Genomic DNA, 24,106 nt, shown 5'->3' with positions numbered 1-24,106 from the left:
TTATTCAATCGAAGTTCACTTGATTTAAATCTAGTTCATCCTGCAAAGTGCAATCACTTACAAACAGAGGCAAAACGACTGGGAAGAACGTCTCCAACATGTCAACATTTTAATTGGAAAAGAATACGCTCCCTCTCTTAATGAGGCGCCAAGAACAAAGTCAAAGCATGAAAAAGAGGGCCAAGGTAAGGCTCATTTTTGCCGATGAAACAGTGTGCTCTTCATAACATGCATCATCAAGAGTCCAGCCCGCTTTTTCTTCATTATTTTGGCAAAAGCAAACAAACCTCTACTTTCTTAATGATCAGACCTGCTCCTGTAAAAATCAAAGGGGAGAGGGAGAGAGCCCAGGCTGTGTCAAGGGCCTCCCTCCCAACGCTGCCAATTCTCATCTCCTGCTCGTCTCAGCGTGAATGAAGGATGCTCAGCGCTTGTCAGGATCCAACCCCAAGCTGGTGTGCTAGGAATGAACCATATATTCAAGGCATGAGGAAGCCCTGAACAGCATCTAGCATGGAGTCTGCGGTGTCGGACCACACTTCTAGCTTGCCCTCCCCAGGCAGGCGTGCTCGAGGCAGTGCCACGGGGGCACGGCACTGCTTACCCGGGTCCACTTCAAAAAATGCCTTTAACTGCTGCCTTAGCAACACAAACAGATATCCAACAACAGACCTAGTCAGAATCAAGCAATCAGCAGGGAAATTTTAAACTTTTTTTCTTCCCCAGCTGCTGCTGAGGACTGCCATTTCCATTACATTTCAAGAAGATGCACAAGCGCCGCTTCAACTCTTTGGATCACAGAATGGATTCAGGTCTCTTCTGGACCCGGACATCGGGGGGTGACAGTGACTTTCCCATCAGCAACAGGGACCTGATCTCACCTCCGCTCCCCCTACACCTGAAAAAACAGAAGTGAAAGCCAGAGCGTCCCGAGGCAGCTAGGAAGGGAGCTATGAGGGGAGAGGTGGTGCTGACGGAAAGGCCAGCGGGGCCAGGGACCTGGCGGAGAGCCACCACCTCAAAGAGGCTGCAGGGGAAGCTTACAACTCGGTTCATCAGGAACGTGTTAAGCCGCTATACTTCCTCACCTCGATAATTCAGGGCCTGTTATTCATGGGTTTCAGCCGCGATGCAGAAAACATACAAATGAGCATCTCTAAAGGCACCAAGGGGCCTCGGTGCTGGTGGCTTGGGGTTGTCACATCGGTCCCCAGGCAGCAGGGATGCACAGACACCCAAAGTTCCTGCTGACCCGAGGCGGGGGCACCCGTCCCCCTGTGCTGCTGACCCGCAGTACAAATCTACAGCGTCTCCACATGGGCCGCTGGCTCTTCTTCTCACTTCGGGGTGAAAACATTTCCATCCTTCTACAAATTATTGTAAACCTGCTGCAACCTCCTGCCAAAGCGTGTAGGAACCCTTCACAAAATCAGCTTCATAAAAATGACACGTTTAGCGCCACTTTTTCAGAGTTGCCCCTTGAGCCTTTTTTTTTCCTACATGCCTTGTTAATAAAGCTTGCATGTCACACTTTATTACTAGAAAACAACGTGGACCTTTCTCCCAGGCTGCAACATGCGTCTCTTGTTCAGGGTTTCAGCAAATCCACCCAAAATACACAGCAGCTCTCCATGCCAGCCCCCGTCTCTGCATGGGGATGCACGGGGAGCCCGGCTCTCCTGACGGTGCTGCAGGAGGATTCAAGGACCACAGCCACATCGCAAAGCCACACGTGGCCCCCACAATGGGGAAGGCAGGGCAGGTGATGCTGCTTCTCCCATCTCCTTTGAGCCTTGGTCCTGCTCTCCACAGGCCAATCAACCACAAACTCCAGCATCTGTAATAAAACTGTTGCTCCCTGATAGGAAATCGCACCGACACTGAGTTCTTACCGTCTGAGCTGTATTGTGAGTAATACGGAATACATGTAAATTAAATAAAAACTCTGGAGCTGCACTTGTGAAACATGGATAATTTCAAAGTAGGGTCCAATGAAACCTTGATCAGTGATGGCTGGAAGTCATTATCAGTGAGCAAGCTGCTTATTACCCCATGGGAAATAAATAAATGGTCTGAGACTCCTTCCCACCAAGAACAGTTGCAGCACAAAACGTTAACCTCAAAGCCGCTGTCACTCAAAGCGCCCAAACAACCAGCCCCAAACAACCAGCCCCGAACAAAACCAGCCCTGCAGCCCCCAGCTGCTCGCCCAAGGCCATCCCAGGGAGCAGAGACAGCATCATCCACGCTGCCTCTTACCCAGAGGTTGCTTTACTTCTTCAACTGCTCCGTGCTGGCCTCTGAAGACAGGCAGGAAGGAGGCAGAGGAAGGAAAGAGGCCTTTAAAAATGCCACCCGTCTGTCTGGGTGGTGGTGATGGAGCAACATCCCTTGTGACACCCATGACCATGAGCTGGGGAACACCAGCACACACATGAGGGGCAACCAGCACAGCCAAGGATGGTTTCTCACCTGATTTCTCTACAGACCGGGACAAGACTAACCAGCTCCTGTGCACCAGGCAAATCCCAAAGATTTCCCCCTGCATGCTGCTGGCTGCTGGGGAGGACAGCACTGCCTCCGAGCATCAGTCAGAGGTCAGGAGCCACAGTGACAGGACAAAGCAACAGCCCCAAACAAGACCAGGGAGAAATGTGAAGCTATTCGGTTATTATTAAGGAGTATGTAAGAGCCAGTCACCTGGGGAAGCCTGATAAAGGTTAAAAGGATCTGACCTCTGGCATCTCCCTCTGAAGCCATTTCCCTACAGCCTGGCTTACTGCTAAAGCCTGTAACACATGAGATTGCAAACTGTAAACTAGCAGTATAGTCTCTGAAAAAGTAAGTGCATTTAGCGTCCGATATTGATGTTTTATAATTAGATATAATACAGCAGATCATTTTCCTGCCCCTGATCAATGAAACCATGGTTGGTTTTGGGGTTGGGCTTTTTTGCAGACACTCTGATTGCTGCCTAAACCAAATGGAGCAGTGCCTCGCTCAGTTCAGCAGGAACAAGCAGAGACGAGGATGTGCACACACAGCAACCATTTAGATTTACTATCCCTGAAATATAAACAGAATATTTATTTCTGACCTTTTAAGTACTAATTCCAAATTTAATGAGGCACAATGAACATTCCTCAGAGCCAGACTCCATGGCTGCTTAACACCACCAACCCTCTAATTACTACTGCAGCTTAAATAAAGGGCGTTTGGTTCTGATGGACATTATTAAACACTGAAGGAACTGAGTCCAGCCTCCATTTTCTCCTGATAAAATAAAAAGCATTTCAGAAAAATCACCGGGAGAGTTCAGCCTTTAGCATCACCCTGCTCATCAGAAATGAGAAAAGTATCAAAACAGATTGCATTACGGCGCTGCCGTACCCACTAATCCGCTCTGAACTCCCGTCCCCTCCCCAAATATACACAGGCTTTCTCATTTTTGTCTGAAAATGGATCGGAGGCAAGAGTAAAGGAGCTGCTGTGATGTGATTTTAAAAAGGGTGTGGGATTAAAAACCCAGATTGAATCCTGAGAGCGATGACACACAATGAAGCCATAATTACACTCCTGAAAGCCACAAATAATATCACCCGTTTGAATTTGTCAACATATCAGAAATCTACAGTATCGTTATGGAGAGCAAAAATGCAATAATAAAACTCCTTCTATTCAGATGGCACCTACAGTCCAAAAGCTCTTTAGAGGCCAGCGCACACAGGCGTCCCTCCAGCAGCCACCGCCGCGCCGGGGGCCAGCCGTCTGGCACCGGCACCACAAAACCAAAGGAAAAGCAAAATATTGACCCAAAAGGGAGGTATATTTTCTAGGCAAGAGCAAACAAATGCCTCAGCTGGAATGAGACTGGCCAGCAGGTTGGCGATGCCCTGTCTGCCACCAGAAGACCCCGAGTGGCTTTTGGGGCAGGGGGAGCCCCAAAAGCAAGGGGCAGGGGGCAACACTCCCCCACAGACAGGCTGCATGTGACCCCCAATGGCCCTGTGGGGCACAGCCTGCCACAAGCCGATACCCTGCGGGGATATAACAGCTGATAAACTTAATGGCAGGCTCTTCACATCACCTGGGCCTGCAACTCGCAGCTGTGTAATGGATATATGGATGCAGTTTCCACCGTGGACTGCACCCCTCTCTAAGTAGTGCAAGAAACAATCTGGATCTAATCAGCAGCCCTAGGGTAATGGGGCATGACTTACAGATTTGTTAAAAAACCTTTCAGAACTGTCCTTTGCCTGCCTCCTTCCATTAGGAATGAAAACAAATATAACAGAGGAACCCTTTTTTCAAACGTTCCCATTGCTGGAGCTAAATAAAACTCCCTGTCAGTCACCTTCTGGAGTGGCAGGCCAGAACAGTACCTTGTGTAAGGAACAGGAGAAATCATAGATATGTCACTGCAAAAGAAAAACCAAAAAATCGTTGCAGACGAGTTAAAAATACTGAGGGCGTCAGCTGCAGCCGCCAGCTCCGTTTTGGGAGCACGATCGTTGTGGCAGCCCGGCTTCAGCTAAAATCCCCCGACAACAGAGCATGATAAACCTGAGCTGAACCACACCAGCAGGTGCTTGCATCCTCTCTTTGCGTTTCCCAATGGGAAAGGATCAGCGATGTACACCCTGGCCAGGGGAGCTCGGCAGGATCCCCCTGGCTGTGCAGAGAGACAAGTCCCCAGCACGTCCCACATCGCCTTCCCCATCCCGCTCCGTCCCCACGGAGGGGGAAATACACCCGGCACTACGAACACGCCAGTAAACACAGCCCGTTAGTTATTACAAAGATGCCAAAACCTTACTACTTCTTGTTCCTTCCAGTTAATGTACCATAGCCGAGGATGAATTGCTATTACAAGGAACTAAAAATAAAAATGTTTCAGAGGCCGTAATTGGCTTGTCTTGTTGGGCTTTTTAAGGAGCCAAAGTACCAGTTCCAGGCTATTAGCCCTAAGGTTGTAGGAGAATGGTGTAAAATATTTCTTCATTAAAACCCTACCTTCTATATAGAGGTGTTTTTCTTTGGGATTTTTTCCCTTTCCTTCTTCATTTTTTTTAAAACTTCTTTTATTTTTATAAGATGCATATTAGCAAATAAGCTTTAGTTAAAAGAGGGCTTTGAAAACCCAGAGGTGATAAAAATAGAGAAGACTCTTTGCAGCTGGAGAACCGCTCAGAGCCTTCAGTCATGGATTCAGGTCATTTTCCTGCAAAGTTTACATAATATTCCTGAATCTCGTCTGTCATCTTGGGTCATTTTTAACAACCAGCACCAAATCCTCCAGGCAAGCAGAGAGCACGGGCTGGGGACCACCACCAGCGTGGGACAGGGACCACCACCGCTGTGGGACAGGGCCCTGCTGGCAGCATGAAGGAAGAGCGCAAGGACAGGGAGCCCAGACAGAGGGTGGCCGGTGACACTCAGCTACCTGTGCCTGCCGTTTCCCAGCAGCTGTACTTGCAGCTGCACAAGCTGTGGCACTGCTAATTATAACCACAGCAGCACAAGTCTGAGGAACACCAGAACGCACTGAACGCTGCCCACCTGCCTGGCAGCTCCCTCCCACCACCCCAGCCAGCAGCAGCAGGAGAATGCCACAGGTTCCTTCCCAAACACCTCATGGCCTGGCACTAACGCTGACAAAGGCCACACGAGGCAGCCGGTAGTGTCCAATTTATTCACTGGGTGCTCCTTTTTTTTTTTTTTCCTTTTCAGGCTTTTTGCTTCCACTTCATTACCAGCAGCGTTGGTTACTGCCATCACTTGGTATCAGCAACAATGACAAAACCAAAATCATTTATTCAGCAAAACACTTGTTTTGAAAGAAACAGATGCTGTGCCTGCGCGAGAACTTGGAGATTTGGCACGAGACAGCCATCCTGATGAGGCATAAGTGACACACGAGCAAAACAACAATAATTCACGGTCATTTAAAATGGCTTTAAAACTGGCTGCAAGTTCTGCCACTTAGAGCCTGCTCTGATGGCCGCTGGGTCAGAGCACCTCGGTGCTGCCCTCTCCGTCCACAAAAGCATTTGTCTGCACGGAACTGAAATCAATAATAATAGTAATATCAATAATGACGCTGACCAAGCTGTACGCAGCACCACGCAGCACTGGAAGCTCAGCAGAAGGATTACAATGCACCCTTTCGCTCTCTTGTTTTGCACACTTTTCCTTCCAGAATGACAGCCCAAGATATTTACTGCTTTGGTTTTGTGATTTGAAGGTTGCTGCTAGAAGAAGAATACATCTGCTAGGTACAATTGCTATTTTTTGATAGTGTCTAGGCAATACCTTGTTAAAAAGGGCAAAACAACAGTTATTAATTACCCTAATTAACCCAATTCATAAGACACATTTGTGTAGCTGTCATGACAACTGCTTTGACTAACTTGCCAAGAATAGCTTAGCTGTCCATTCAAATAAATCCCTGATAATTGCTAGTCTAGTTTACTGGGCTTCTGTGATAATAATAATTAGTGCTACTGTACAAAAGGTCGCGCTAAACAGTTTATGAATGATGCGTTTCGCATGGTGATTACATGAGTCACCGGCACCCAGCGAACATACACAGCCGCGCTTCCTACGTGGCGAGACATGATGGGGCGGCAGCACGCACAGCAGGCAGAGGGGAGCGGGCTAAAGTGATGGGTCAGAGGCAATTTTAGGGCCCTACCGCCAAAATGGCAGAAGTATCCGATACGGATGGGATAGGGACAGAGACAGCGAGCTCACGGATAATGCAGGATAGATGTCAGCTGCACGGAGATCTGTGAAATCACCCCCTTCAGGATAAATTCTGATTAAATGCCACCTACGAGCTTTATCGACCATCCCTTGTTACCTACCACAAGGGACACGTGCATGCAAAGAGGGTCTTCATCTTCAAGTGTTCGCCCGCTGCAGCACCGTCCTCCCACCTGAACTCGTGGGCGCCGGAGGAGAGCACCGCGCACACACCTCAAGCCGCCGCCGCGCTCACTGCCACCATCAGCGGGGCGAGCGATCGCCCTGTCACACGTGGCAGGTTATGCCTCCAGACTGCAGGCAGCAAGGCCAGGCGAGCGCTTAAAGTGTCGTTATGGTGTGAAAAGCAAATATGCAGAAATGACACCTCGGCTCTCAACAAATCTGTTCCCCGAGCATCTCCAAGCGCTGCATGGGTTTTCATCGCGTTAACCCCAGGAGCCAGCACAGCCCAGGGGAGAGGGGCCGAGTCCTCGCCTGCCAAATTGAAGCCCAGTTAGCACGTCTTCCTTTTGGGGGAGGACAGAAGTCGGGTCCCCAGAAGGATCTTGGTGCTACAGGCTGTGGCCCGGCTCGCTGCACTCATCACTCGCAGCCAAAAGCACGTGCTAGAAAACAAGGGGCTTTTGTCAGAGTGACGAGGAGAAATTACAGAAACCTGATGCCGAGCAGAACCTTCCCCGAGTTTTCCCATGTGAAGTCTGCAGCTTGGTTCAATATGTTAGTGCCTAATGAAGGTTTCCCCCATATTCTGCAGGGTATAATCATTCTCCTCCTAACGAGCATGTGTTAATGGCATATTAATGCTGACAACATCTAACTGTGGAGAACAAGAGAGGAACATACTCCAAAACTCATTTCAAACACAGGACTTCATTGCGGGCTACGCGGGCCACAGCCCAGGGGCGCACCTCATCCAAAATGCCCTATTACCCCCCAAAGGTAGGACACCACCAGTGCAGGGCGAGAAGGAAGCAGGACCAGAGAGGAACCATCCGCAAACTCTTGGAAAAGCCTTTTGCTGGGCAGGCAGGTCTGGATGCTTGTTTTGAGCCAACAGCCATGTGATTTTGTTTAGTAAATGCCACCGAAGCTGTGTCCATGGAGAGCATCCAGATGTGAATCTGACGACAACGAGCTGGGGAGGGAGCAGGTGAGTGGAGGCAGGTGAGTCCCAAACATGCCTCCCGTGCGGGGTGCTGGGTTTGCCAGGCAGAGTTTGCACGAGCTCTGATGCATGAAAAGAACACACATAAAATGGGTGCTTCTCTGGCTTTTCTCCTTCATGAGTGTTTCATCCCCATTCAGAAGAGCAACATCCGAGCGCTGCAACACCAGCCTGGTTATTTTCCATGAGACTGTCCAGCGCTGCTCAACATCCACACACCACCTATATCATCCAGGCATGCAGGCCGCTGGGCCCTATACATCACCGCAAAACACAGACAGCTCCCAAAAAGTGCCATTAATCTGCTCTGCCGGTGCGCTGCCCGCACCAAATGCTGCAGGAAGAGGCAAAAACCTAATTCTGCAATTGTTAAACTCCTGTGTGCTCACACCACCGCATACATTTAGATTTCCAGATCGATAATCGATGCTGGAATCAATAGCAGGGAATTTAGCTACATTATAAAAACAGTAAAATCAGCCAATAGTGAGAAATGACTATTGAGTCCTGTGTTTTCTGTACTCACTTAGTCTAATAATGGTGAATGATATTTTCCAAGTACATTATTCAGCAATAAAAACGCAGAATTATTTGATCTCTTTCTAACCTTTATGATTCTAAGCACTCCTTTTGACCCAGATTGAATGAGGCAACATCTGCAGAGCCTTTCACAAAATTGTACTCTGCATGCACTATTGTAGGTCCGCTGCCAAAGATAAATGTTATTATTTTAAAACCATCATCCTACTAATAGATGAGCAAACGCACAACATTAGCATAGCCCGCAGATCTCTAGCACTGGTGAGAAAATGCCAGAGGGTTTTTGCTTAATGGAATTTTACATACCTGACTTAGTATGGGTTAATGCAATCCACCAACACAGGAATTTTAAAACCTGCCCTGTGGCATACACCTGTCTTTACAAAAGATGGTGTAATCCGACAAGCTCCACATCCCCGTGAGAACGACGAAGGATTCACGTCCAGATCTCCTGTGGCCAACGGGACGTGGAGACAAAGACCTGGTCTGCGCAGCTCCGGCAGACACAGCCTGCTCTCGATGCCAGGCAGTATTTATCGCGCTTAATGAGGGAGCCTTGCTGGGGATCACCTCGCCGTGCTGAGCGCTTCCATCGGAGGGCGCGGGGCAAGCCGTCGAGCACAGGGAGCGCGACATGGGATGCGTGCGGCTCCACGGCTGCTTCAGAGCCTTTGCCAGCCTGTGGAGGGGACGGGAACCAGCTGCGATGCTGGGTTAAACAGGGACTCACTTCCAGGCTAGGTAATAATCACTTGTCCAGCTGACACAAGCCATTACTTCACTCCAAATTTAGACTGGAAGCCAGACTGAGACACTGAAGTGATGACACCGCAGCCTCCTCTCCAGCTAATCTTCCAACCAGTGCCACATGCAAGCATTGCACAAACAGGAACAGCAAAATTTGGCCCGAAGTGTGGCTGGGGACGTCGGCTTCAGTGTCTCCTTGCTGAGGCCTGGAGATGCTCCTGGGGAAGGCAGGAGGCTGGCTGGGAGCTGGCACCAGACGGGATCGAGGACACGGTCTGTGCCCAGCAGCCCTGCACTCTGTCGGTGAGGGCAGCACTTCGTGGAGAGCACCCCACACACTGCGAATGCCGAGCACGCTCTAATTTGAATTATAATTACACTTATAAGCACACAGATTACAACTATTTATGCTACAAATAAGACCATCCTGTATTTTAATTAACAGAAAATGATTGGAACTCAACTATAGCCTCTGCTGGGAACAATATCTAATCATTTATTTAAGCGAGGCTGTGCACAGCCCCATATGCAACCTGGCCGGGCAGCAGCGGCTGGCACGGCTGCTGACACCCTGTATTTTATATATATATAAATATATATATGAACCTTTAAGGGCAGCACCAATGCCTCCAGGAGAAGGCAGGAAGAAAGAAAGGGAGGGTTGGAAGGTGGAAAAGCACTTTTGCCACTGGGATGCTCCATTGTATTGAAAGCAGCTCCATCCCAACATGACACTGACAATGCGATGCTCGGGGGCCTGAGATACGTTGTGCTGCAAGTTGTTGTGTCACAGTAAGGGGCAAAGGGAATCGCAAGACCTACGACATCACCGAGCAGCATCACCGGCCCTGCAGCGAAGCAACATATCAGCAACATTTTGCCCTTTGGGTTTGGAAGGCAAAGCAGGCAGCACCGGAGTGAATTCCCAAGCAGAAACACATTGGCTGACCGTCAGGACAAATCGGAAGGGCAGAAACCACTACTGACCGTCCCCGTGCGACCGCAGAATAATTTCCCAGAGGAGAAGCCTCATCCCTGGAGGGGCTCAGAGCTGTGTCTGGGCAGTTCCCGGGGGAGGCAGGAGGCACGGCCCTGCAGCAGCGGGGCAGGAGAAGGGAGCCCTCCGGGGACAAGCCCAGCTCCGTACATCCAGGGCACATCTGGCTGAAGGCAGGAGAGAGGGCCTGGAAGGGCACCTGGCTGAGGGCTTTCTGCAACTCCAGCCCCTCAGGAGGGGCTTCAGGAGGTGGCAGCTGACAAATACAGCTCTTCAAGGAGCCGAGCAGATGTGCGTGAGGTTACCCAAAGGAGATGCGCGCCTGGCCTCAAATATTCCTTTGCATGCATGTGCTTTATGCAAAATAAATTACAGAAAGAAACCACAGAGTTCATGTCGCTCAATACAACAAGAGCTAATTTGGAAGCTGCTATACATAAGGCTATAAATAGCGTGCAAGACCACCCTTTCGATATAATTACTTACTGTAAGTCTTTTCTAATTTAAGGGAAAAGTCTTATCTACCATGTAAGTATACTCACAGGACCTTTTTTTACAGACTCAACAAGTAAAAGTTATGCATCAGAAATATGCATCCAATTCAAAATTACTAGCAGCCAAACGAGCTGAGCTGCTATACTTTTGGTAAAAGTGAATCATAACACCCAAACAAATAGCATAGAAAAAAATGGTGTGTATATATATATAGCTATATGACAAAATAGATAGTTATTTACATAATTATGTACAATATTTAAATCTGTACACTTCACATACTTACACTGATACATAGCGTATAGCACCTAAGGTAAAACAAACCATTGCTAGTATGGAAATACGATGACAAAAGCACTTCCATTCTGAGCGCTCTGGGTCCTGGCATCAGAGGAGAGGAGCTTGGCTTTCACACACAGCTGCTGGCACCACACCATGCCCTGACCCCATTTCCCCATGGACCCCACGGTAAATGCCCCCAGTCCCACGTGGTGCCCCCGGTGCCGGAGCAGAGCCGTGCTGAAGTCAATGCTTGCTGGAGACCTGGTGCGGGAAGCGTGCAGCCAGTGCAAGCCCTTGTTCAACATGAATGGGAGCTGGGGTATTTATCTCTGTTGCAAGGTATTCAGACAAATTTTTCAACATGGAGAGCTGGAAGCGATTACAGAAGATGCATAATGCGGATCGTTTCCACTGCATCACCCCTGAGCTGTGAGAGGTCAGGGAGCGCCGATGACGCACAGTGTCCATGACACCCCGACACCTCCCCGGTGGCCACCATGAGCTCTTGGGAGGCTCTGGGTGCCCATCCGAAGGTGCCATGGGGGTGGTGGCACTGGGTGCCCCCACATCATGGCACTGCGGAGACCTGGTGGGGACAGCCGTGGGTGCCACCAGCCACCCGCCACCTGCCCTGCCACCACCTGCAAGGATCGGCAGAGCTCTCCTGCAGTTTCTTGGTGAAACCTGGGCAGCTCTTGGCTATCCCCATCACCAAGGAGGGGAAAAAGAGCGGCAGGCTCAAGCTGAAAGCATCCCCGGTCTTCGCCGGGCTCCCGGAGAAGAAAGGCTGCCGTTAGCTACCAGACAGAGATGCTCACGCGCGAGAAGGCAGACGCGCTAATTAGAGACGTGACCCGTGCTTGCACATCTCGGTGCAAATCAGAGACCAAAAAAAGTGCTGAGTTACAGTGACCTCCCAAGGAGAAAACAAGACTGGCAACGTTTGCTGCGAAGGCAGTCTTCCGACTAGTTGAACATCATTGCTGATAATGCTTTAATTATTATCTCTACTTAAAATAAGCCTTATTTCAACAGTCTGGCATGTCTCAATGCTGCAAACTTTCTCCGGGTCGGAAATTATCTCTTTTTTTTCTTTCGTTCTACACACAGTATTACTGAGAAGCAAGCCAAATCCCTTCCAATTATGTATCATGACGTTTCCCTAGTGTTACACTAAAGCAAGGCCCTTCACTTATAAATGGCATGGTTTATAACAAATTGTCTGTTATACCAGACAGAAACTGATTTCCTCAAACCGAGCATATTAAAGTGAGTACATTCATTCTGGTTGTAACACACAAAATGTGATTATAACAGACACTTTTGGGGCTTTTTAAGGCTAGCAGAGAAGAGGAGGATAAGCTGGAGGGGAAGAAAGAATTGACAAGTAGAGAAATGACAGAGAAAGAGGAACAGCCACGCTGATTTCATTTCTTACAAAACAAAAATCTTTGTATGTTGTCGAAATGTGCTTTAGTTAACACTGCGAGATAGCCAGAGCAAAAACTGCCTGTGCTGCCTGAAACGAAAATTGCTCTATTGTGCTTAGAAAACCATTTCCTATGGTGAGGAGAACGCTTTCCAGGTAGTAAAAAGCATATCTGAAACCACCGGGGCCTTATCCTGCAACTGTTGCTCACTCAAATAATCCCTACTGCTACAGGGAGCCCGGGCGAAATCAGTGTGAGTGAGGATTATGCAGGAGTGTATCGAGGTTGGGGGATTAGGCCAGGATTACCACTAAAACCAGTAATTCCCCATCTTACTGCCGGTGCCTGCCAGCGCAGGAGGCAGTGGCTGCAACCTGGCGGCACCCACACACCACAGGGCATCTGCGTCCCCCCAGGGGACCACGTGGAGCCGGGGGATCACGCCGTGCCTGTGGGATGCTCCCTGTGCCCGTGGGATGCTCCCCAACCTGGGGCAGCCCCCGACACTAGGGTGGTGTTTCCCGAAGCGGTGCCATCTGAGAGAAAAGTGGGGTGTGAGACCGGCTGCGGCAGCACGGTGCAGCTGTTGCACACACACCGCTTTCTTTTCAAGTCGAAATCTGGGCATGCAAGTGTTACCCAAGGGTGGCCGTTCTGCATGCAAATTGTGTCCCGGGGATCCTAAAACGCTCTGCATTCAGACCGCTCTCCGCACCACCCCAATGCAACGTGCATTTTTATCGAGGAAGCTGCCTAATGGCTCCTATTAATTTTGATTTTTAATCTCCTGGTATACAACTCCCAGCAATATGCATACAAAACCCGACAACAAGCCCTTTCGGTTTCAAAGCTGACTTCTCCTCGGGCTCAGCAGGAAGAGAAAAACACTCAGCAGCAGCAAAAGCCCTGCCCGGCAGTGCCCTCTCAGCTCCCCGCCTGCTGCTCTCCGTGCTGCAGCAAAAAACGAGACACAAACCGGGGCCAAGGCCCGTGCTGCCAGCCGTGCTCTGGGGAGCACTCGGTGCCTCCACCACCGCCTGTGGCCGAGGAGATGCTCAAGCACCCTGTCCAGCCCCAGCCGAGCCCACGTAGGGCTGCTGGCACCGGGACGTCCCACACCAGTTCCTCACGTCCTCCTGGCAGCCCTGGCACCGCACAGCCCAAAAGGGGAAAGCTGTTCGAGGGTCGTCCCGTGCCTTTTTGCGTCCTCAGAGGCAGGCCAAAATCCTTGGCTGTTTAATCCTTTCTGGATTCAGAGGAGGAACACAGGAGCAGAGACGAATCCAATTATCACTGGCACGGTGTGGCCACGGCCCTGCCACCGCACGTCCCGCTGCCACGGCGCAGGAGCCGTCTCCCGAAGAGCAGCTCGCTCCGCAAACAGCCCATCCTCGGGGACTTTTATTTCAAGGTTCCTGACTGTTAAAGTAAATGAGCCTCACATTAAAGACCAGCTACATATCAAGCCAACGCAAAGCCAGCCTCTGCGAGGACGGTGCTCGTTTTCAGAGGCAATCACTTACTTGCAGACACGAGCATCATATGCTAACTGACACCGCCAGCTACATGTTTACCTCTGTATTTTATCTTTTATCAAGCGATGCTTTGCCTTCCCATCAGCGCAGGAGGAGAAGTCACTCCTAGGTGGAGCGTCAGCGCTATCTCCCTGACACTGACACCTATTAAAGGCTCCCGGGGGATGCGGCGGCCGCCTCGTCACCGGAGGCACTTCCAACCAGCCCCGACAAAGTCCTACCCAAGGCGCTGCGGGGAACGACTTGGCTCTGACGGGGAAAGCTAATCGCTTGCTGCCTTCCTGGAGGCTCTGGAAACTCTGCACTCGGGCCGGCTTTGTATTTATTAAATCATCTGCACCTGGAGGTGTGCACCACCAGCATACTTCCCAAGGATATAATTACAGTGAGCAGCAACCGCTACCCAAATGACAGAGCGCTGTGGACGCATGGAGGCAATGCTCCAATGGCAGAAGCAGGAGGATTTGGGCGGTGGGATTGCGGGAAGGTGCCCGAGGACCCACGCCAGCTCCTGCAGAGGAGGTGGACACGTGCTTTGGGCACACCTGAGCAGGTGCAGCAAGCCTGGAGGAGCCTCTGCAGGCTGCACCCGAGATGGAGGTGGTGCACAACAGCCCAGTTACCAACGGGGTAACTGCCCTTGCAACAGCTGGAAAACCACAGGGGATTTCCAAACAAAAAAAAAATAAAGAAAATAATAATCCTTCCCTGAAATAAACATCCCATCAGCTTCCACTTGGGATTTCTCTTCCCCTCACCCCAACCCTGCCCTTTTGTACAGCATCCCCAGAGAGCAAGCCCATGGCCCCGACATGTCATCTTGCAGGAGGCTGCCGTGCCCCAGATTTGCTCCACACCGTCAGAGCCACGGGAACCCCTCTGTTATCCACCGGGGCTGGGACAAGGCTCCACAAGAGCACCCACTGTGGAGGGAGCCAGTCTTTGGGCCGAGCTGGGAGGCCTTCAGCTGCCCTCCTGTGTGCTCGCAGGCTGCCGGAGGGCGCATTTTTAGCTGACCCTCCAGGGCAGCAAAGCGAGGTACTCGTTAGGAGAGACGAATTCATTTCTGCAGGCCAGGTATCAGCACTTCACATCCTGCCTCAAATGGGCTGGGAGAAGGAAGGGGCAAGCTGGAGGCAGAGGGAAAGGGAAGCGTTCCCCTCCACAAGTGCCCTGGCCCTGCAGTTGGGGCGTGCACAGGGCAGGGGCTCTGGAGTACCACATCCCCCTGGCTCATCATCCCAGCGGCAGCGCATCCCAAACTCAAGGCGTTGCTCAGCAAGGAGCACACGGCAGCGTCGGTGGGAATCCCCAAACGATGGTTCCCAGGGAGCAGGCGGCTCCGGGAGCAGCTCTTCTGCTGCGTTTGGCCAGAGACATGCTTAACCCAAACCACTCCGACTTGTGTGGCTGCAAGTCCCTGCCTCTCCCCACCACAGCCTGCTAAGGTCTGTGGCTGGGTACTCTCAGGTAGAATCTGCAAGCTCTTATATCCAGGCCATTTCCATCCAGTTATTGCTAGGAAACTCTATCACAGCTTCTGTACCAAGACCAGGAGTCAAAACAGTCTTGAGCCCCCCACACCAGCACCCTGTCACCACCACTGACCCCGAAGGCACATGGGGGCTCATCCACGGGCACTGCTCCATGCTCAGACACTGGTCCAGGTGCTGGCTCAGCCAGCCCCAAGCTGCAGCCTTGTAACACAGCAAGGAGCCCAAAATGCTGGGACAGGAGAGGTTCAGGGCATGGGAACAAGCTGAAGCCCACCAGCTGCCACGAGGAGCCAGGCAGCCGCCTCCCTGCCACCGGGGAATTAAAAGCTGCACCTCTGCCTTGAATTGCCGAAGCCGACACCGCTGTGTGACTGCTCAGGAGATGCCTCTGCAGCCCTAGTGGAGGCTAAAATACCAGGGTTTGGGGAGCATTTCGGCACTACGTATGCTGCAAAATCAGGCCTGCCAGCACCGACCGCTTCCAGCAGCCCTGCAGACTCTCGCAGCGGGCCGGGCTCTGCTCTCTATAGTGCAAGGATAAATCTGAAGCAGCTCCACTGTCTTCAGGAGCATCATTTTGCATTTACACCAGCACAGCGAACGCAAAACAGTGCAAGCCATAAATATTTTAGGTGTTTTTTCAGCTTTGTTATTCCGTTCAAAGAAGGAAACATGACAAACCTTTGATTGTTTTGCTTAATACCAAACAATAATTCAAAGAGAGACAAACAAGCAACATTAAATGATGCCTGTGATGTACAGGAAAGCCGATGAATTAGAAGAACCTGATGAGGACAGCGTGGATCACGGCAGCACCTGTACATGCCTTCATTAGGTACCACACATCCCTAGCACACCAATGCGCACTGGTGTGCATGGTGAGGGGACACAGCTGGGCACACACCTGCATCCCCAGCATGACGTGCTGCTGGGATGAGTGATGGCCACCAAAGAGGCTTCTAAAGACCTCTTTAAAAACTCCTGACCATGTAACAGTCAACACACTCAGAACCCACTTACAGAGCAACCAAGCCCAGCCTGGTCGAGCTCACAGAGAGCCGTGCCACGCCAGCATCAACCACCCCAACACCACTGCTGACTTCTGCAGTGTCCAGGGGGTGAAACACCCGCCCGCGACCACCTGTCTGGACCAGGCAAACACATAAGAAGTGCTCACCTCAGGCAGCGGCATCCCGTTGATGATGAGGTCGGGCTGCTGGGGGCTCTGCCCCGCGAAGGTGTGGTGGTAGATGTGGTTGGAGCCGGCGTTCCTGTTGTTCTGGCTCTCCACGTTGAGGAAGGTGCTCTCGGAGCGGCGGCAGCCCAGCGGCAGGGTCTGCTGGTGGTAGTCGAAGTAGTTGAGGGATGAGGTGAGAGAGGAGCAGCTCACAACGTTCATTTTATCCGTCTCTTCCACATCCCGCGGTACCAGGCGGATATCGTTCTTGCTGATTTTCTTCTTCTTGCTTGATTTCTTCTGATGCCCGTAGGAGTACTCTGCAATTCTAAGGGACAGAAGCAAAAGAAACAGCTGAGAGCATCCCATACTCTGCCCCTGAAAAAAAAACACTCAGAAACCCAGAGGGCTTGGCCCCATCTCCATGTAGGTTTCTTAGTCATGCACGTTACGTCACGTTTGGGATCTCGTGGCACGGAATGGTCTTTAGCTTATTTTCATATGTGTAATGTTTTTAGGTCAAACGTGAAAAATAAAGGGAAGGGAAAATGCCTCTGCTTTTCTCTAGTGTTTATAATTGCTGATATTTAGTTACTGGAAGTAAAGTCCAGCCTGCAGAAGAGAAAAATGGAGATGTTAAAATCCATGAACTGAAAAGGGTACCTGCATTCATTTCCATGCGTAATAAGGATTTTAAAAGTGATTTAATTTGGTCCCCGTAATGAAAATTCAAAATGAATAGCGGATTTTTTCCCAGTTCATTTTCCATAGCAGTAAATAAACCAAACCCAGAGCAGCCCTAGCTGGCAAGCTCTACTTTCTCACACTCCAAAGGCTGTTTGTTTATTAATGTTTTATCCAAAGTACTCGTATTTTGACTATCTCTTGATAATACCTGATAACTTGAAATCTTTTTTCCAACGGTAACCTATTCCTCATTCACCCCCTGACATACACACACCCTTCTGCTGGGAAAGGCTTTCGTCTTCTAGAAATCGGAGAACAACAACTGTGTTTTGCAAAGAGAAATGATCCTTTTTGACCTGTTTTTTTTTTGTTTTGTTTTTTTTTGTTTTTTTACTGCAAGCTTGTTTTTCTCTGCCTTTCTTCCCCTCTTTGCTTTCCACCTGCCAAAAGAATCAACTGATGAAGTGCCTTGTTTGCCTTCTACAAAACACAGGAGGAAAAAAAGTTACCATAAAACACCACAGAGAACATAACGAAAAAATATGACTGCACCTTCCGTTAACTCTGCATGCTCAGCTCAAAGTGACTGTGGCTGCTTTCCATAGGGGCCAATGCAACCCAACAAATGCCCCACAGATGCATTTGTGCACGCGCAGTGCTAGGCAGCTCAGTATTTCCCAGGGAAGCATATCGGGCTGTACCCACAGTCAGAAACACACAATTGAAAGCTGGGAGTTTGCCCCTCTTCTTATTATGATAACAGCATTAAAAAAAAAAAAAAAAAAGAGAGAGAGAGAGAGAAAGAAAAAGAAATCCAATAGCCGCAAAAGAAATAACAGGATGAATAAATAATACCGTTTATCTAGAAAGGCAAATATTGGACAAATATTCTTGTTCCACAAAGCTAATTGTCTGAGCATGAAAATGCCACCAAGTCGAACAGCTCTCTCATATAATCTTATGTGCCTCATAAATTAACACGTTTTATGAAGACTCTCCAGCAGCTGTTGTGAAGAACGTTTAAAATAAGGAAATGGTAATTCTAAATGCACACACAGAACATGGGGAGAGGGTGCCTGACGGCCACAAGGACTGCTGTCTATTACTTCTTTACCTCTGCAGCTGACTTCTCCTGATGAGAATCACACTGATAACAGCCCGTGCATTCCCCCGAGTGCGTAAATAAATCAGAGGAAGACAGGGATTTCTGTTGTGCCAACAATCTATATGCTGCTGAGTCGTCTAACAATGCTTGATGAAGCTTTAATTGTTTTGTTTACCTAAATGTTTAAGTTTGGCAATGTGAGATCCCAATTATTTCCTGCAGGCATTCATTTTGCTGTCCTTTCTCTATTGACCAATTATTTAATTAAACTGCACTTCATTAATCCCTAAACCATCACAGTAAACCCAGTGCTTATACATATGCGTGAAGCTGTGAGGGGCACCACCACAACTTGATTTTTATACATTCAGCTTCTATTCTTGTTTAATGGGCCGAGCTGGCAAAAAATCTGGTATATTATCTTTCCTTTAAAGCTAGGCATCCCATAATACAGCACAGAGCAAGCTTTATTTGCAGATGATTTTTCCCTCATCATGCAAAAAGGCTTATAAACACACTTTATGTTGTGAAAATGTGGAACTCTTCAGCATTATTTCTGTGTAAATAAAACTTTAAAGACTGCACATCCCCCTGCACTCCGAAATTGCCAGGGGCGACGATACGTTTCAAAGGTAGAGCAAAATTAATTTCCATTCCTCCCATCTGAAATGACTCAGTGCTGAAGGAATGGAGAAGTCATGGCTATTTCACTAGTAACAGGATTAAACCATTTATGAGGCATTGCAGCTGCTCTTTTATGGCATCTGATTGATATTCATGTGTGGTTAGCATTTGTCTACTAACTTGTGTAACACAGAGAATAGTAAAAGAGAGACAATAATCGCGGGGCTGTTACATATTCAGGGGCTCCATTTCACATCTTCGCCTTTCATCACCGCCCGGCTCCGGGCGCAGGATGACCTGCCCTCCTGCGTTTCGGACCGGGAGCCCACAGTCGGCCAGGGCAAAATAACGCAGCGCCATAAAAATAATTGCTAAAGCCAACGCTCGGAGCCAAGCCGGCCGTGCCATTTCCACCAGCGTCGCGTCCAAGGGAGATGGCAGATTTGGGGGAGCGTTTATTCCCTCGGCCCCCATTCTCAGCTGTGGCCGAGAGCCGCATCCGTGCCACGGATGCACAATGGCTCTTTTGAGGGGAGAAGGGCCGTGGGTCCCCGCTGCTCGCCCCGTGACGGCCGTGCTCCCACCGGGGTTGCCAGGACTTGGGTCCCACAGCCACCCCTGGTACGCAGGGAACGGGTGTCCCTGGTCCTCCTGCACGGAGCAGCGGGAGCCGGCCCCACGCTCGTCTCTCCAGCCACAGCATGCAGGAGCTAACGCCTGCTGCAACAGATTGTCGCGGAGAGAGATCGCAGCCGTCTGCACCTCGGGTGGGTCTCCGTCCATCTCCCGGAGAAGGACGTTTTAAAGCCTCTCAGGAGCTCTCCCGAGAGGGACAAGTGCCTCACTTCTGTTCCTAAAGCAAATTTAAGCCCCCCAGTACACAACAGCAAATGGAAAAGGAACTGTGCTCGCAAAAATCATAGCAGACACTGGCAGGCACAGAGAAATAAAGATGTTCTTTACCTGCAGTTATAGGTCCTGATTTCCTTGTTATCCCTTTTGCACTTTACTGCCACGAAGATCATGGTGACAAAAAGAATGGCCGCAATAGACCCCAGGGCAATAATGAAAATGAGGGAGAGGTTAACAGATCCTATGGACTCCTGGGCATCGAGGGCCGGAGACAGGTATATCAAAATCAAGGCTGAAGCCGACAGAGATGTTTTTCCATGGTCATGAGCCACCACAATCAGCTCGTAGGCTGTCTTTGCATTCTCCCCAAAGGCTCTGGTGGTCCTTATCTCTCCATTGACCTGGTCTATCTCAAAAAATCCTCTGTCTCCTTCCACCATTTCGTAGGAAAGTCTGCCATTTTCACCCTCATCATAGTCATCAGCCTTGACCACTGTTACCAAGTAGCCGATCCCCGCGTTCCTGGGGATGTACACCTCCGCAGTCCCATTGACCAGAGGTGGGGCCGTGATCACGGGCGTGTTGTCATTGACATCCAGGACAATCACCCTGACGGTGGCATTGCTCTGCAGAGAGGGATTACCTCCATCCTTTGCCAAGACCTTGAACTCAAAGGCCTTTGTCTGTTCATGATTGAAGGACCTCAGAGCATAGATATCTCCAGAGTTGGGGTTGATGGAGACATAGGTGAAGACAGGCATGTCCCTGACTTGGGAGGGCACAATCTGATAGGAGACGCTGCCGTTGAGGCCCAGGTCAGGGTCCCTTGCAGAGACTGAGAGGAGGTAGGCCCCTGGGGTGTTGTTCTCCTGCACGATGACCTGGTAATAGGGCTTGGAGAAGTGGGGATGGTTGTCGTTCTCATCGGTGATCTTGACGGTGAAGGACTTGGTGGCCTGTAGAGAAGGTACACCATTGTCCTTGGCCTGGATGGTGAGGTTGTACTGGTCCCTTTGCTCCCGGTCCAGCCGCCCATCCACCAGGATGGTGGAGAAGCTCTCGTACTCCTGGAGCCGGAAAGGCACGTTGCCCAGGAGCTTGCATTGCACCCGCCCGTTGGCCCCAGAGTCGCGATCCGAGACCCGCACCAGGGCGATGACGTACCCCGGCGGGGCGTTCTCGCTCACCTCCACCAGCTCGCTGTTGACAGAGAGCAGGTTGATGAGGGGCGGGTTGTCATTTGCATCCTGCACGCTGATGGTCACTTTGCAATGCGCAGGGATGGAGTTAGGCCCCAAGTCCTTGGCCTGCACATCCAGCTCATAGACATGACCCTCCTCGTAGTCAATGGCACCGCTGACCGTGATGAGACCACTCTGGGGGTCGATCTGGAAGAGCTCCCGGGCTCGCTCAGAGACGTAGCTGTGGAAAGAGTAGAGCACCTGGCCGTTGGTGCCCTCATCCGGGTCAGAGGCATTGAGGCGGATGACCGGCGTACCCAGCGGGGCGTTTTCGGGCACACTGACGGTGTAGGCCGGCTCCTCAAAGAGCGGGTTGTTGTCATTGGAGTCAATGACGCGGATGCTGAGCTCCACCGTGCCGAAGTTGGGCGGGTCACCACCGTCCAGTGCCGTGATCACATAGCTGTAGTGGGACTGGGTCTCGCGGTCCAGGCTCTTCTCCACCACCAGCTCAGCAAAGCGGGACCCATCTCCCCGCGTCTTGGTCTCCAGCCCAAAGAGGTCGTTGGGGGTGATCTCGTAGCTCTGCACACCAAAGCTGCCCGAGTCCGGGTCGTAGGCACTCTCCAGTGGCACCCGGGTGCCGGGGCTGGCAGTCTCGGAGATTTCCAGCTCGATCTGGTCGGTGGGGAAGCTGGGCGCGTTGTCGTTGAGGTCCTTGATCTCCAGCTTGATCACGCAGATCTCCATGGAGCTGGACATCACCTCCAGCGAGATGACGCACTTGGGGCTCTGCCGGCACAGCAGGTCCCGGTCGATCTTCTGCTTGGTCACCAGCAGCCCGGACCCGGGGCTGATGTCCACCAGGTGGGGGGCCGAGTTGGAGACCACCCGGAAAGCGGTGGGCTGCCGGGGGTCTATCACGAAACCGGCGTCCCGGGCGTCCTTGGCGACGTTGGCGATCACGGTGCCGGCCCGCTGCTCCTCCTCCACCGAGTACTTGAGGTTGACGAGGGCCCCGGCGCCGGCCCACAGCAAGGCGGCCCCCAGCAGCGCCGGGAGAGCCCCCATCGCCGCGCCCGCCCCCGACGGCCGCCGCGCCGCGCCCCGACGGCCGCTGGCTTCAGGGGCCCGCCGCCCTCATGCGGGCAGCGCCCGCCGGGCCGGGCTGAAGCGGAGCGGAGCAGAGCGGAGCGGGGCGGGCACCGGAGGCGGCGGTACCCCCGCGCCCACGCTCAACGCCGCCCGCTTAAAGCCTCCGAGCCGGCGGCGCTGCGGATGGACCGGGCATGGCGAGGGGCAGCGGGAGCCGGCGAGCGAGCGGGAGCCGAGCCGTGCTGAGCCGTGCCGAGCCGTGCCGAGCCGTGCTGAGCCGAGCCGAGCAGCGCCGAGCCCGCTCCCGCCGGCGCTCGCTGCGGCGGCCGCACGCCACTGCCCGCAGTCCGGAGCGCCGGCGGGCGGCGCGGGGGCGGGCGGCGCGGGGGCGGGCGGCGCGGGGGCGGGCGGCGGCGGGCCGCGGCCAATGAGCGCGAAGGGGCGGGGCCTGCGCGGCGCGCCGCCACCAATGGGAGCGCGCCGAGCCGCGCCGCCGGCCGGAGGGGCGGGGCTAAGGGCGGGGCCCGCGGAGCGGCGCGGCCGGGAGCGGAGCGGGGCAGGCACCGGGGCCCCGCGGCTCCGCGCACGCCGGCTGCGAGGCTGCGGCCGCCGCCGGTGTCCCCCTCGGCATCGGGAGCGCCCGGCGGGCACCGGGCTGGGCACGCGGCATCCCGCGCACCGCCGAGGCCGGGGCAGCCCGAGCGGGGAGCGGGGCAGCGCCGCCCCGTCCCGCCGGCACGGCCCCCGGGAGCGCTGCGGGGGGGACCCGGCGGCTGTGGCACGGGCAGCGCCCCGCGAGGTGGTTTTCAATGCACCGGGGAGCGCCGAGTCCCGCTGCGCGGTGCCGCCTCACCGGCACGGACTCAGCCCCGAAGCTTTTAGCGGCGAACTCGCAGCCGAGCCGAGCCCCGCGGGGGGGAGGGTGTAAAAAAATAATAAAATAATAATAATAAAAGGTTGGGGGGAGGCCGGGTGCCGGCGCTGCCCTGCGGCAAACCGCCTCGGGAGCCCGCGGGTCGATGGCGGCGAGCTGGCTCCCGGCTGGGCAGCGGGGCCGGCGGCCACCGGCGCTGCCGCGGGCCCGTCGGGGCGGCCGCCTCCCCCCGGGGCAGCCCCTGCGGCCGCGCCGTCGGGTCCCGCCGCCCTTCCCAGGCACAAGGGCGCCATCTGGCGGGCGGCGCCGGCAGGAGGCACCCCCTGGTGGGCGCGCCGCGACATCACCCCCAGGGACATCACCAGGGACATCATCCCTTGGGACACCATCCCTAGGGACATCATCACCAGGGACACCACCCCCTGGGACACCACCCCCAGGACATCATCCCTTGGGACACCACCCCCAGGGACATCATCACCAGGGACACCACCCCTAGGGACATCATCACCAGGGACACTACCCCCTGGGACACCATCCCCGGGGCACCCGAGGTGGGACTTCCCAGTGGGCTCCCCCCCATGCATGTCACCAAGGGTTCCCGCAGCCCCCCAGGAGGCAGCAGTGGGGGTCCTGCAGGCAGAGGGGACGCAGCAGGTGGTGGGCACCGGGCAGCTGGTGAAAGCTCCGCTACCACGCTTGCGACGTCTTCCTCGGAAAAATTAATTCTGATGACTTGAACTGTGCCGTGCAGATTGAAAAGCTGGCTGAAGGATCATAAACAAAGGGTAATTAGAAACAGGGGGAGGTGTTTATGGGGTACTGCAGGGATCTAGGTTAGGTCTGCGCTCATTTAATACCCTCATTAATGACCTGGAAAGAGGGAGTAAACTGCACATTAATGAATTTGGCAGATGATGCTATACTGGGAGGTGCTGTGAGCTCCAGCAAGCATAGAAAATTAACACAAAAGGGCCTAGTGAGATTAGAAACATGGGAAGGAAACAGCAGAACGAGCTGGGCCCCGGAAAAATGCAAGCGAGGGCATCTGGGAGG

General features: G+C 52.5%; 1 protein-coding gene across 3 annotated transcripts in view; it reads right to left on the bottom strand.

Moving 5' to 3' along the window:
* Positions 1-22,519, bottom strand: part of PCDH19 (protocadherin 19) — a 56,695-nt gene extending 34,176 nt beyond the window's left edge. For 2 of the 3 annotated variants that reach the window (XM_027465007.3, XM_027465010.3), the window contains exons 1-2: positions 20,012-22,518; positions 16,633-16,960 (exon numbers count right to left, since the gene is read on the bottom strand). In XM_027465007.3, coding sequence (XP_027320808.1) covers positions 16,633-16,960; positions 20,012-22,152 — 2,469 coding nt within the window. In that variant the 5' untranslated portion in view covers positions 22,153-22,518. Of the gene's footprint in view, positions 1-16,632; positions 16,961-20,011 lie in introns of all 3 variants that reach the window. The other variant, XM_027465012.3, reaches the window with a different exon arrangement.
* Positions 22,520-24,106: the final 1,587 nt, after the last annotated feature.

The sequence above is a fragment of the Anas platyrhynchos genome, chromosome 10, assembly GCF_047663525.1.
Source record: "Anas platyrhynchos isolate ZD024472 breed Pekin duck chromosome 10, IASCAAS_PekinDuck_T2T, whole genome shotgun sequence".
Taxonomy (NCBI): domain Eukaryota; kingdom Metazoa; phylum Chordata; class Aves; order Anseriformes; family Anatidae; genus Anas; species Anas platyrhynchos.
This window is presented reverse-complemented; position numbering and strand designations above follow the sequence as displayed.